Genomic DNA, 13851 nt, shown 5'->3' with positions numbered 1-13851 from the left:
CAAATTAAATAGTAACCACAATTGCATTTAACCCCTGTAGTGTTATTACAAGTGTGCACTCACCAGAGGTGTCTTCCCTGCCATCACAGTCCTGCACCAGTGGATCCTGGGAGGGGATTGGCTCCAGAGTTAGGAAAAGGTCCTGGCTGTCGGGGAGAATGGATCCTCCGCTGCTTCTTCGAGAGATGTCCCTGTGGGTGCTCCATTTTAGGTCAAGGTGCGTCCCAGCGCCTTCAGTTGGAGATTTATACAGCAGTACCCCTACGGGCTGGGCAGGCGCTGTGCCTGCCTCTCAAGCCATCAGTGTTTGAATAGTGCATGCACAGCCTGGGATCCTCAGTTCCTTCTCTACTGTCCCCGGCTAGAGACAGAGTTCAGCAGTGCTCTTTGAGACTAGCTAGTTAGTTTGTTTCTCAGTTTAGTTAGTTTCAGTCATTTGAGTTACTACTTTTATTTAAAAAAAACAAACACCTCCGCGGTTTCCGACATGTCTGGCTCCCCAGGCTTCAAGAGATGCACCTCCTGTAAGGATGCCATCCCCATCTCGGACAGGCATTCACAGTGTGTACTCTGTTTGGGGGAGTCTTATGTACCCCAGAAATCCATCCACTGTAACAAATTGAAAGCGCGGACCCGCAAGGACAGGGAGCTCAAGTTTAAAATGCTGCTCCTGGAAAACTCCCTCAGACCTGCATCTGACCCTGGCCAGCAAACCTCTGCGACACCCTCCAGAGGCAAAGGAAAAGCAAAAAAATGGCCAGCTTCCTCTCCCCTTAGGAGCTGTTCCTTGGGGGAAAAAGTTAAAACCGGCTCTCCAGTCTCCGCTAACTCCGTCTCTGTGGCTGAGCACTTTCCACACAGCAGACACCTCAGGCACTGACCATGAGTCGGCTGCCCCACTACATGGTGCTGAGGTTCAGGGCTTCCAGTTGCCCGCCTCTTTCATCTCTCCTTTGGCCACCTTTGTCAGTACAGTGCCAAGTGTTGTTCACGGTGCCGACAGTACAAGTGGCGGCGCAGCTTTTACAGCCGCTGCTCTCAGCACCGAGCCCCCTGAGGTCTCCAGCCTCCCTTGCAGTGTTTACCTCAGGGGCTCCTACTCCATGGAGCCGGCTTGTGCCCCCGGGACACCTTTTGGTACACCAGTAGATGCCCCAGCAGACTCTCCCTCCACCAGCTACACCGGCACTGACTCTTGGTCAGTCAGCTCCACCGCAGTTTTTACAGCCAGAGGAATTAAGGGTGTCCCATGCTCCTGACTCTCCTCTTCTTGGCACCAGTTTATCACCGAGACCATTAGCACCCTACCTTCAGTACTCTCCTACCACTTCAAGCCCCTCCAATGAAGGGTGGGAGGATGAGGAGGAGGAAGAGGAATTTGATGACCAGATGTTTTCCTTTCAATACTCTCTCCAGACTCACTTATCTACAACTGGGAGATGCATTACAGCACAATCTCCATATCCTCAAGGCTATCCACACTAGTATGGCAGCCCCTGGATGGGACCACCCTCCTAACCCAAATAAACAAATTTGAAGTCTTGGTCGAGGGTATAGAAAACCTCGCACCCTCTCCAGCGCCAACTCTAACCAACCATTTTTTTGAACACCATCTCTGTCTGTTCCTGGCCAACTGGCAAACCATCACTATGGATAGATGGGTCCTGGAAATGATCAGATTGGGTTATGCCATCCCCTTCCTCTCCTTACATCCCACCTCATCCCTCTTCAGGGACCCCTCTCACGAACAATTGCTCTGTCAGGAGGTACATCTCATACATCTCGGAGCAATAACAGATGTACCCCCTCAACACAGAGGGAAAGGGTTTTACTCCCACTACTTCTTGACAGAAAAGAAAAATGGCGGGTAGCGCCCTAGCCTCGATCTTCGATGTTTGAACAAGTTCGTCAAGAAACAGAAATTCCAAATGGTTACTCTCCCAATGATAATTCTGACGCTGAAGCAAGGAGATTTTGTTTGTTTTTCAACCCTTGACCTCCAAGATGCACATTTCCATGTCTCTATCCACCCTGCCCATCGACGTTTCTTCAGGTTTGCTGTGGGAGCGGAACACTACCAATACAGAGTCCTCTCATTTGGACTCTCCACCACGCCACGTGTCTTCTCCATGGTGCTAGCAGTCGTAATAGCACATCTCAGGAAAAAGGAATCCTCATATTTCCTTGTCTGGACGATTGTCTCCTCAAGTCTCCCACTCAATTAGAAGCGAACCACGCAACTCTTGCAACCCGTCACGGCTTCTGCACCTTGGGCCTTCAAATAAACAAAAACAAATCTACCTTACAACCTACCTAACAAATCAGCTTCAACAGTGACCACCTCGATTCCACCCCCAGTCTTGCATCTCTCACCCAGGACAGATTCCACACAATGGGCATCCTTATTACCCAGATACGTCCCAGCCCACAGACAGTCCGAGACTCCCTACTGCTCTTAAGACATATAACTGCTTGCACATTTGTGGTTGCGAATGCTCGCCTGTACATGCAATGCCTTCAGGGTCGCCTAGGCACGGTATACAAACCAAACAAGCACAGGCTAAACAGGTTACTAACTGTGCCCCAGAAAGTCAAGGACTCAATTCTCTGGTGGACCTCTCCCATCAACCTCTGTACCAGGATTCCCTTCCGACAAGATCCCCCTTCAATTACCATCACTACAGATGCATCCCTCACAGGATGGAGAGCACACATCGGCCACCTTGCCGCTCAGGGTCTCTGGGCCACTTCAGAAACCAAGCTTCACATAAATTTGCTAGAACTCTGGGCCGTATGCAATGGCTGTATCCATTTCCTTCCCATCATCCAAAACTGCTGAATTCGAATCATGCCCGACAACATCGCATGCATGTTTTATGTCAGCAGACACAGGGGAGCCCAGTCACACTCCCTCTGCACAGAGGCGGTAAAACTTTGGAACTGGTGCCTTCAACACAACATCCATATCTCCTCCTCATACCTGCCAGGTTCTCAGAATACCACCATAGACAAGCTCAGCCGATCGTTCCCTATGCAACATGAGTGGAAACTCAATGACACCATTCTTTCCAACATTTTCCAGACCTGGGGTTATCCCCAATTGGATCTATTTGCCAGAACAACAAACAAAAAATGCCCGACATTCTGCTGTAGAGCAGGCCTGGGGAAACACTCACGGGGAGACACCTTTATGCTCCCTGGACCGAAACTCTCATGTATGCATTCCCACCAATGCCTCTGTTGCACAGAGTAATTCAGAAGATACGAACAGACAGAGCCAACATCATTCTCATAGCCCCAGCGTGGCCCAGACAACCAGGTCTGTGCAATAGAGGCATTAGTGGGAACGCATACATGAGTTTTGGCCCAGGTCTCATTTTATTTCCTCCTGCACATGTCGGTCAAGCCACCCATTCCCCTTCCCCCACTCAGCAACCTCCTATCACAATGCAGGGGACAACTATTGCACCCCAACGTACGTCGTCTCCACCTGAAGGCCTGGCTGATCAATGGTTCTCTAATGCGGAGTTAACCTATTCGGACCAAGTACACACTGTTTTGCTACACAGCGAACACACAACATGCGCACTACCTACCTTCATAAATGGAAATGGTTCACATCTTGGTGTGCTGACAAGCAGACCTCTCCAGTTTCTGCTTCACTCCCACTGATACTGGATTACCCGTTACACGTTAAAACATCTGGCCTCTCTACTAGCTCACTCAAGGTCCAACTCGCAGCAATCGCCGTCTTCCACCATAAGATTGACAACGTAACAGTCTTGCCCATCCAGTCACCAAAAGGTTCCTGAAGGGTATCCAGACATTATACCCGGACATGAAACCGCCTGCTCCACCTTGGGATCTACACCTAGTCCTCAAAGCCCTGATGGATACACCCTTTGAACTGATGACTACCTGCTTCCTTCTCCACCTATGCATGAAGACCGCCTTCCTCATAGCAATCACATCTGCCAGACAAGTAGGAGAAATGGGGGTGCTTATGGCGGACTTGCCGTATACCACATTCTTCCGTGATAAGGTCACACTCCGCACACATCCAAGGTTCTTACCTAAGATACACTCCTCCTTTCACATCAATGAATCTATACAGCTCCCAACATTTTTCCCAAAACCTCATGCTAACACCTTTTGAAACAACAATGCACATTCTTGATGTTCGCAGAGCATTATCCTTTTACCTGGATAGAACAAAACCATTTAGGAAAACCCCCAGACTTTTTGTCTCTACTACTCAGCATTCACAAGGAAATGCTATCTCTACACAGAGACTTTCCTAATGGATTGTTGACTGCATACGCCTTTGTTACCAACTCAGGCAAATACAACCTCCTACGTCTATTAGAACATACTCTACCAGAACTGTCTCCACCTCCATGGCCTTTCTCCGTAATGTCCTAGTGTCTGACATTTGCAAGGCAGCTATCTGGGCATCGAACCTTACCTTCGCTAATTGCTACGCTCCTATTCACACTGCAGTGTCTGACATCAGATTGTGTAGAGCCTTCTTGCCAACAGCCTTCTTGCCTCATCCGAAGTTAAACCATCCTAAGGGATACTGCTTTTCAGTCACCTGAAGTGGAGCACCCACAGGGACATCTCTTGAAGAGGAGGAGGTGGTTACTCACCCTGTGCAGTAACTGACATTTTTTGAGACGAGTGCTCCACAACCCGCCCTCCTCCTCTCTACTTCTCGTAACAGACTCCGTTGTAGAGAAAGAACTGAGGAGCCCGGGCTGTGTATGCGCTATTCAAACACTGACAGCTCGAGAAGCGTGCACAGCCTGTAGGGGTACTGTGTACAAATCTCCGATCGAAGGCGCTGGGACGCACCGTTACCTGAAGTGGAGCACCCACAGGGAGACTTATCTTGAAGAACGTCAGTTACTGCACAGGGTGAGTAACCTCCTCTTGCCTGCTGTGCATTCTCCTCCTCCTCCTTCCTAATCAACAATGTCTTCCTCGTTGTTGTCTGTGGCTGTCTGGGTCCACTGGGAGGTATCCACAGAGTGTTGGGGTACTGGTGGAGTCCCCACCTAGAATCGCATGCAGATGCTCACAGAAGCGGCATGTCTGTGGCTCAGCACCAGCGTGACTATTTGCCTCCCTTGTCTCCCTTTGAGCTCCTTTATTTTCACACGGCACTGCTGTGTGTCCCTGATGTAGCCTTTTCCCCCCATACCCTGTGCGATTTTTGGCATAGATGTCAGCATTTCTTCTGCTGGTTCTGAGCTCTGCCTGCACAGACTCTTCTCCCCACACAGCAATCAGATCCAGTATCTCCTGTATGCTCCACGTTGGAGCACGTTTGCGTACCTGGGCAGCCATGGTCAACTGTGGTGGTGAGCTCTCCACACTGATCAAACAGGAAATGAAATTCAAAAGTTCCCGGGGCTTTTCCCGTTTTAGTGACTGAAGTGCAGTGGAGTTGAAAGTGTTGTCCAGAATGGACACATTAGAGCACTCTGGGACACCTCCTGGATGCCAAACAAGTCGAAATACACCGTGCTGTGTCTGCACTACCCCTAATTCGACCTGGGAAGGTCGAATCTAGTGCTGCTACTCTCGTTGAGGTGGTGTATAGGCGTTGATTTTAAAAACCCTTTAGGTTGGCAGGAAGGGCTCTGTAGTGCAGACAAGCTAATTATAAATTCAACCTAATGCAGGGAATGTCGATCTAACGACGTAGTGTAGACCATTCCTTAGAACAGTACCACTCTTAAGTCTTGTGTTGTGGCAAATGTGTTTCTTCCTCTCACCCTCCGCCCCCGCTTCTCCCTCCCACCCCCACAAGATGTAGGAAGCAGCTCCTTTTGGATCCAGTGAAAACTGCTTCTTAAATCAGTCAAGGTTGCTTGAGAGCAATGTAAAATGTCATTGCTCCCTGTCTTCACTGGTCCAGAATTGAGACTTACCATATCTAAGCATTTCTAGTCACTGTAGTAGCTAGGTCATGATAGATGGTGGGCGTGCCCCTAACTCCGCAGTTTTAAGAACTTTTCAAGCTTCTTGGCAGTGGAGGCGAAATTGGCTGAAGCTGCATGTGGATTTTGATCAGCCAGAAGGATTCTGGACTCAAGTGAAAAGCTAGTAAATATTTTTTCCTTAGAATTCTTGTTTAAAGCAGTACCATGTTTTACAACTTTTAAAAATGGATTATTGAACTTATCTTTCACCTGATAAAACACTGAGAGACCTCAAATTCTTTTTCTGCATCTCTTGGTTTTTTTTCTTTTTGAAGCCCATTGTGTATTAATGATGAGATCTACAAAGTTCCTAAGAGTACTTCAAACAGGAAGAGTTTAAGGTGGCTGTGCTATGAGCTAGACAGGCATGTGTGACTTTTTCTGATAAATCTATTTGAAGTCAGTTTTCATAGGGAAGGGATACAAGGTATATTTTTCAGTATTCCTTTACCATTGTGGTGGATTTAAATTTTCTGTAGGGAAACTTACAGTATTAGTGTCAGATCTTAGGAACCAACTTCAGTCTTGTCAGTCTCCCAAAGTGAAACTGAAAACTTTTAAACAATTACCTTCTGAGGTGATTCACAACAATATTTTTTTGTTGGTGCTCACTGTTCAAATCCCAGTTACTGAAATAAAGTATTTATACAAGGACTAGTGGAGAGGCAAGAGTATTCAGACCTGTTGAGCCCTATGCTGCAGAAGTTTTTTAAAAATGAAAGATTTTAATCTTTGACTTGTGAAGGCAACTTCTCATTTGTGAATCAATACTATGGAATTTTGTTAGAAGTGGCTAAAACTTAGCCTGTCGTCAGACATGACTCTATAAGTCCCCTAACCCTTCCTAAATACTTGTTGAACAGGATTTGGCACTGTTGTGCGGGTGAACTGTTGAACATCCATCACAGAAATCAAGAAGCAGTACAGATGCTGCCTTCTTTCAAAAATTGACGGCTTGGTGCCACGAATGTCCTGGGTTCGTGTTCCAGTTAGTAAGACACCTTGACTGAAGAAAATCACAAGATGAGACTGCTCTCTCTGATTCACCACTGTTGATGTAGGTAGGTGTTTCAGCTGAAATACCTGCCTATCTCATCAACTCTATGGCAGTATTCTGGTCTCCATTACCTTTGCCTGGACTGTTGCATGTCGATGCAGGTTATATACCTCCCACTACCTGCAGTGCCATCAGCCCACCTCCCAAAAAACTCTGTCCATCAACGTCTTATAGAAAAACTGCTGGCCAAGAGTCTTCAGTTTCTTAAACTAGTTCAAAACTCATGTAACTCACAACTTTTGAAATCTTTTATGAGCATAAAATTGATATAATGGATTGGAGAATCAAACCTATTTTCTTCCTGTTTCATTTTTGTAATTTTAAAAGCATACATTGGGAGAAAGGTTTCAGAATGGTAGCCATGTTAGTATCAGCAAAAACAACGAGAAGTCCTTAGAGACTAACAAATTTATCTGGGCATAAGCTTTCGTGGGCTAGAACCCATTTCAGAAGCTCTTTCATGTTTAAAAAACATGATTTAAATGAGATGTTATATGTCACATTTAGCTAGGGAAAACTCTTGCAGAGGTGAGTTATAAATCCCTAAAAGGAGGGATTTTTAGGGTATTACTGACACATCATCTTAACTATATCTGCACTATTGGATGCTACAAGAATAAGTTCAATTTAAATTAATGTGATTTATGCTACTGCTAGTATGTTTTTGAAAGCTCTGAACTGAAATAATTAATATAACAGAGATGGTTTGGTAGATACTGGCAGCAATCTCACCAGAAAAGAAACTCTGAAGAGTTTTTCCAGTATATAGTCTCTTGTTTAGGTTCTCTAAGAAAAACCTTGATCTCACAGTTCAATCAGTGGAGTGCCTGTAAAAAAAACTTGTGCTAATCATGTGGCTTATAGTAAACAGACTCATTGACAATTAAATGACATTGCAAGATTAAATTTGGTACAAATATCTGACTTAATTTTTTCCCTTTTTCCCTTTTTTTTTTTTTTTTTTTTTTGCAGTCTCAGACGATGAATTACGTGGGACAGCTTGCAGGACAAGTTCTAGTTACTGTGAAAGAACTATATAAAGGCATTAACCAGGCCACTCTTTCAGGATGCATCGATGTAATTGTGGTTCGGCAGCAGGATGGTACATACCAGTGTTCTCCTTTCCATGTCCGATTTGGGAAGCTTGGGGTTCTGCGTTCTAAGGAAAAAGTGGTAAGTGTAGCAAATGGCATGGGCGTGGGGGATGAAACTGTCACTTGAAAGAAAAAATTATGTATTTTTTTCCTCTTATGCATGCACACCCTGCAGCAATGCTGAGGCCAGAACACTTTCACACACAGGCGGTATAAGATGATGGTTTTGAGGTCTGATAGATAATCTTTGGCTGCACGGTCATCTGATAAGGAATGGATCACTGCAAAGATAAGTGTGTGCAGATCAGGAAGGAAAGATGAGATTTCTGAGAGCTACCCATTGAGCTTAATATGAGCCCAAGGGATGTATAGTCATCCCATGGCCTTAGACTTCTGGAGGTTTTCCCAGTGCTGCTAGCTGAAGAAACATGGATCAAGTGGCTAATTCAGGGCTTTGGAGCGGAGCCCGGAGCTGGAGCTGCAGGTTTTTGCCTGGAGCTGGAGCAGAGTCAGAGCACAGCTCCAAAGCCCTGGATATTGTAGTACTGGGTCCTCAGTTATTGCAGATTACTTATGCTTGGGGATGTTTATGTGTTAGTCATTACTCTCTTCCCCCTGTAACTTTCTTGATGCTATAAGAAATGTAATCAATACTCTGACACTTTATAGCAATCAAAGTTGCAAAAGAGTCTTATAACATGTAAAGGGGGTTTTCTCACACTTCAGTCAAATCTACCAGTTTGTCTCAAATGACAGCTTTTTACTAGTAAATGTGTATTTTCTTTTGTTGTTGTTTAAACGGGACTGGCTCTGATACACTGGAGGAGGAAGTGCTTCATACTACTTCTTCTGGCCAACTGTAGTCACTGTATTGACTAGTTTAGGAGGTCATAACATCTACCCCATCTTAGCTGGGAGGAGGGACACTGCAACATGAGATCTTTAGGACCAGGAGGAGAAGGAAAACTGAGAGGCTCTTGGAGAAGATAAGAATGGCCATACTGGGTCAGACCATGGTCCATCTGCCCAGTACCCTGTCTTCTGACAGTGGCCAGTGCCAGAAGCCTCAGAGGGAATGAACAGAACAGGGCAATTATTGAGCGATCCATCCCCTGGCATCCAATCTGCCATCAGAAGTTTAGGGACACCCAGAGAATGGGGTTGTGTTCCTTACCATCTTGGCTAATAGCCATTGATGGACCTATCCTCCATGAACTCACCTAATTCTTTTTTGAACTCAGTTATATTTTTTGGCCTTCACAACATCTCCTGACAATGAGTTCCACAGGTGGACTGTATGTTGTGTGAAGAAGTACTTCCTTATGTTTATTTTAAACCTGCTGCCAGATAATTTAATTGAGTGACCCCCCAGTTCTTGTGGTATATGAAGGAGTAAATAACACTTCCCTATTCACTTTCTTGACCCCATTCATGATTTGATAGACCTCTATCCTATCCCCCTGTAGTCATCTCTTTTTTTTTAAGTTGAACAGTCCCAGAGTTTTTCATCTCTCCTGTGGAAGCTGTTATATACTCCTAATTATTTCTGTTGACCTTCTCTGTATCTTTTCCAATTCACTCTTTTTTTTTGAGATGGGGCAACCAGAACTGCACGCAGCGTTCAAGGTGTGAGCGTACCATAGAGTCATATAAATGGCATTCTGATTTTTTTTTCTTATTTTCCGTCCCTTCCTATTGGTTCCTAATATTGTTAGCTTTTTTTCACTGCCGCCACACATTGAGCGGATGTTTTCAAAGAGTTATCCACAATGATTCAAAGATCTTTCTTGAGAGGTAACAACTAATTTAGATCCCATCATTTTGTATGTATGTTAGGATTGTTTTCTAATGTGCATTACAGTAGAAACTCAGTTACGAACACCAGAGTTACAAACTGACTGGTCAACCATACACCTCATTTGGAACTGAAGTATGCAATCAGGCAGCAGTGGAGACCAAAAAAAAAAAAAGGCGGGGGGCAAATGCAATACAGTACTGTGTTAAATGTAAACTATTTAAAAAAGATTTGACAAAGTAAGGAAACTGTTTCTGTGCTTGTTTCATTTAAATTAAGATGGTTAAAAGCAGCATTTTTCTTCTGCATAGTAAAGTTTCAAAGCTGTGTTAAGTCAGTTTCAAAGCTGTGTTAAGTCAGTGTAAAAATAACTCTCTTCAGTTTTGGAAAAAACCCTGTAACATTTTGTTCAGAGTTATGAACAACTTCCATTCATGAGGTGTTCGTAACTCTCTTCTACTGTACTTTGTACTTAATCAGCACTGAATTTCATCTGCCATTTTTTTTGCCTAGTGACCCAGTTTTGTGAGATTCCTTTGTCCAAACTTTGTCAGCTTTGGACTTAACTACCTTCAGTAATTTTATATCAGTGACACACCCCTGGGGTGCAATCTGGAGCTGTGGGACCGTTGTGTCCCCTTAACTCTTCCATCTGGGCTGTGTCTCTCAATGCTGTGCTAGTGACAAGTAGCAAATCCCTCCAAGTGCTGCGATCATTCAGCCAACAACATGCAGGGACATACCCAGGTAAGTTGCATGAATGCTCTCCAAGCCACTCATAAAATATACAGGGGGAGACCAGCAAATCCCTCCCCCCCACAGCCTTGCACCCCAGAAATGTACTGTCTTAACACTGCTCAAGACCTTCGCTTGAACAGTGCAAGCTCATTAATTAGTTTGACACTTTGTCAAAGGATAGTGGATATGCACCATCCTTTGTAATCTGAGCAGATTCCCTAAGCACTTCAGATGAACTCACTGATAAGGATAAAAGATTAAAATAAACGTATTAACTACAGAAAGATAGATTGATTTAATTGCAGTTAACTCACGCGATTAACTCAAATTAATTGTTGTTTTAATTGCACTGTTAAACAATAGAATATCAATTGAAATTTATTACATATTTTTGAATGTTTTTCTACTTTTTCAAATATGTTGATTTCAATTGCAACACAGAATACGAAGTGTACAGGGCTCACTTTATTATTTTTTATTACAAATATTTGCACTCTAAAAATGATAAACAAAATAGTATTTTTCAATTCACCTCATACAAATACTGTAGTGCAATCTCTTAATGCAAAAGTGGAACTTACAAATGTATTTTTTTTTGTTACATAACTGCACTCGAAAACAAAACAATGTAAAAGTTTAGAACTTACAAGTCCATTCAGTCCTACTTCTTGTTCAACCAATTGCTCAGACAAACAAGTTTGTTTACATTTACGCGAGATAATGCTGCCCGTCATCTTATTTACAATGTCACCTGAAAGTGAGAACAGGCATTCATATGGCACTTCTGTAGCCGGCACTGCAATGTATTTACCGTGCAAGATATGCTAAACATTCATATACCTCTTCATGCTTTGGCCACCATTCCAGAGAGCATGCGTCCATGCTGATGACACGAGTTAAAAATAAAAATGTTAATTAAATTTGTCACTGAACTTCTTAGGGGAGAATTGTATGTTTCCTGCTCTGTTTCACCTGCATTTTGCCATATATTTCTGAGCGATTGGCTGAACCAGAAATAGGACTGAATGGGCTTGTAGGCTCTAAAGTTTCATTATTTTATTTTTGAATGCAGGTCTTTTTGTACATAATTCTACATTTGTAAGTTCAACTTTCTTGATAAAGAGATTGCACTACAGTAATTGTATAGGTGAATTGAAAAATACTATTTCTTGTTTTTTTACAGTGCAAATATTTGATATCAAATATAAATTGAGCACAGTACACTTTGTATTCTGTGTTCTAATTGAAATCAATATATTTGAAAATGTAGAAAACATCCAAAATATTTAAATAAATGGTATTCTATTATTGTTTTAACAGCACTATTAACTACGATTGCTTTTTTTAATGGAGCAATTAATCACAGTTGATTTAAAAAAAAAATCACTTGACCGTCTTCAAATGGGAGCTGTGGAGGAGGTTCCTTGGGACTTAAGAGGGAAGGGGTTTTACTCCCGATATTTCCTAATTCCAAAGGCCAACAGGGTATGTGTGTGTGTGTGAGAGACCTGTTTTAAACCCGTACCGTCTCAGTGGCTACCTTGAGAAGCTGAAGTTCTCCATGGTTTGTCTGGCCTCCATCATTCCCTCCCTGGATCTGGGGGACTGGTACGCTGCCCTCAACTTGAGACGCTTATTTCAATGTCTTGATTTTCTAAGGCCGCAGGAGGTTACTCAGGTTCATTGTAAACCAGATTCACTATCATTTATGGTTCTCCCGTTTTGGCCTTTTGGCAGCTGCGAGGGTGTTCACAAAATGTATGGCAGAAGAAAAGAGGTAGAAGTCTACCCATACCTTGACGATTGGTTGATAAGGGGCCACCCCGGGCCCAAGTGAGGCCAGTATCCAGCTCTATAATCGACCTTTCAGACATGGGGCCTGCTTAGAAACTAGCAGAAGTCTACTCTGGTGCAGAGGTTAAAGTTTATTGGAGCAGTGCCCAATTCCTCCCAGGCCAGGGTTTTCCTCCTAGAAATCTGTTTTCAGGCAATAGGGTCATTGATAGTGAAAGTCAAGGCCCACACACTCATGACAGCCCATTTCTACATCAGACTGTTAGGCCACATGGCCGCATGCACATACGTAGTACAGCATGTAACGCTATGCCTCAGACCCCTTCAAGCACGGCTGGCCTCAGTGTACTCAGCAAGCTGCCATCACCTGCACTTGGTTCTCATCATTCCTGCCCTAGTCCTTGCCTCCCTCAACTGGTGGAAGGACCCTCTGTTGGTCCACTTAGGCGTCCCCTTTGCCAGGACCCAGCCCTCATTATCCCTAGTTTCGGATATGTTAGCTTTAGGATGTGGAGCTCACCTAGGGCACCTCAGGACACAGGACCTGTGGTCCCCGGAGGAGCTCTCCCTACATATAAACATCAGGGAGCTAAGAGCGGTCAGCCTGGCCCATCAGGTGTTCTTACCCACATCGTGAACAAGAACGTGCTAGTGTTCACAGACAATATGGCAGCCATGTTTTACCTCAACAGGTAGGAAGGGACTTGCTCTTCCTCCTTGTGTCAGGAAGCTATCTGCTTGTGGGAGTTCTGCACTCGCTCCATCTCAAAGCTTCTCACATTCTGGGAGCCCGAAACAAGCTGACAGATCACCTCAACAGGTCTTTCTCCAAGTCATCTCGAATGGTCCTTTCACTTTGATGTAGTAAGGGTAGTTTTCTAGCGATGGGGGACTCCCCAAGTAGACCTGTTTGCCAGAATAGGAAAGGTCACCAGTTCTGCTCCCTGCAAGGCCACAGCCCAAGCTCACTCATGGATGCTTTCCTGCTCCCTTGGATGGGACAACTGTTCTGTGCATTCCGTCCCCATTACTCTCGTGCACTAAGTCCTGCTTAAGAGCAAGCACAAGTCATTCTCGTAGCCTCAGCCTAGCCCTACCAGCACTGGTTCACCATGCCGCTAGGCCTTTCAGTAATGACTCCAATGCTGCTCCCTTTCCTCCCAGACCTGATATCACAGGACCACGGTCGAATGCTCCACCCAAACTTCAGTGACCTCCACCTAACAGCTTGGAAACTCCATGGTTATATCCCGAGGAGCTGGTCTGTTTGGAGCAAGTCTGCCAGGTTCTGTTATGTAGCAGGAAGCCCACTACCAGAGCTACATAACTTGCCAAATGGAAGTGTTTTTTCCATATGGTCTTCCCAGCAAGGGGTTTCACCCATCT

At 44.5% G+C, this 13851-nt stretch overlaps 1 protein-coding gene across 4 annotated transcripts in view; it reads left to right on the top strand.

Annotated features, from left to right (window-relative positions):
* Positions 1 to 13851, top strand: part of LPIN2 (lipin 2) — a 68507-nt gene that overhangs the window by 17923 nt on the left and 36733 nt on the right. For 3 of the 4 annotated variants that reach the window (XM_045003686.1, XM_045003685.1, XM_045003683.1), the window contains one exon: positions 8017 to 8217. In XM_045003686.1, coding sequence (XP_044859621.1) covers positions 8026 to 8217 — 192 coding nt within the window. In that variant the 5' untranslated portion in view covers positions 8017 to 8025. Of the gene's footprint in view, positions 1 to 6850; positions 7049 to 8016; positions 8218 to 13851 lie in introns of all 4 variants that reach the window. The other variant, XM_045003684.1, reaches the window with a different exon arrangement.

Source organism: Mauremys mutica, chromosome 2, assembly GCF_020497125.1.
Source record: "Mauremys mutica isolate MM-2020 ecotype Southern chromosome 2, ASM2049712v1, whole genome shotgun sequence".
Classification (NCBI taxonomy): domain Eukaryota; kingdom Metazoa; phylum Chordata; order Testudines; family Geoemydidae; genus Mauremys; species Mauremys mutica.
The sequence above is the reverse complement of the archived record's forward strand: the minus strand, read 5'-3'. Positions and strand labels throughout refer to the sequence as shown.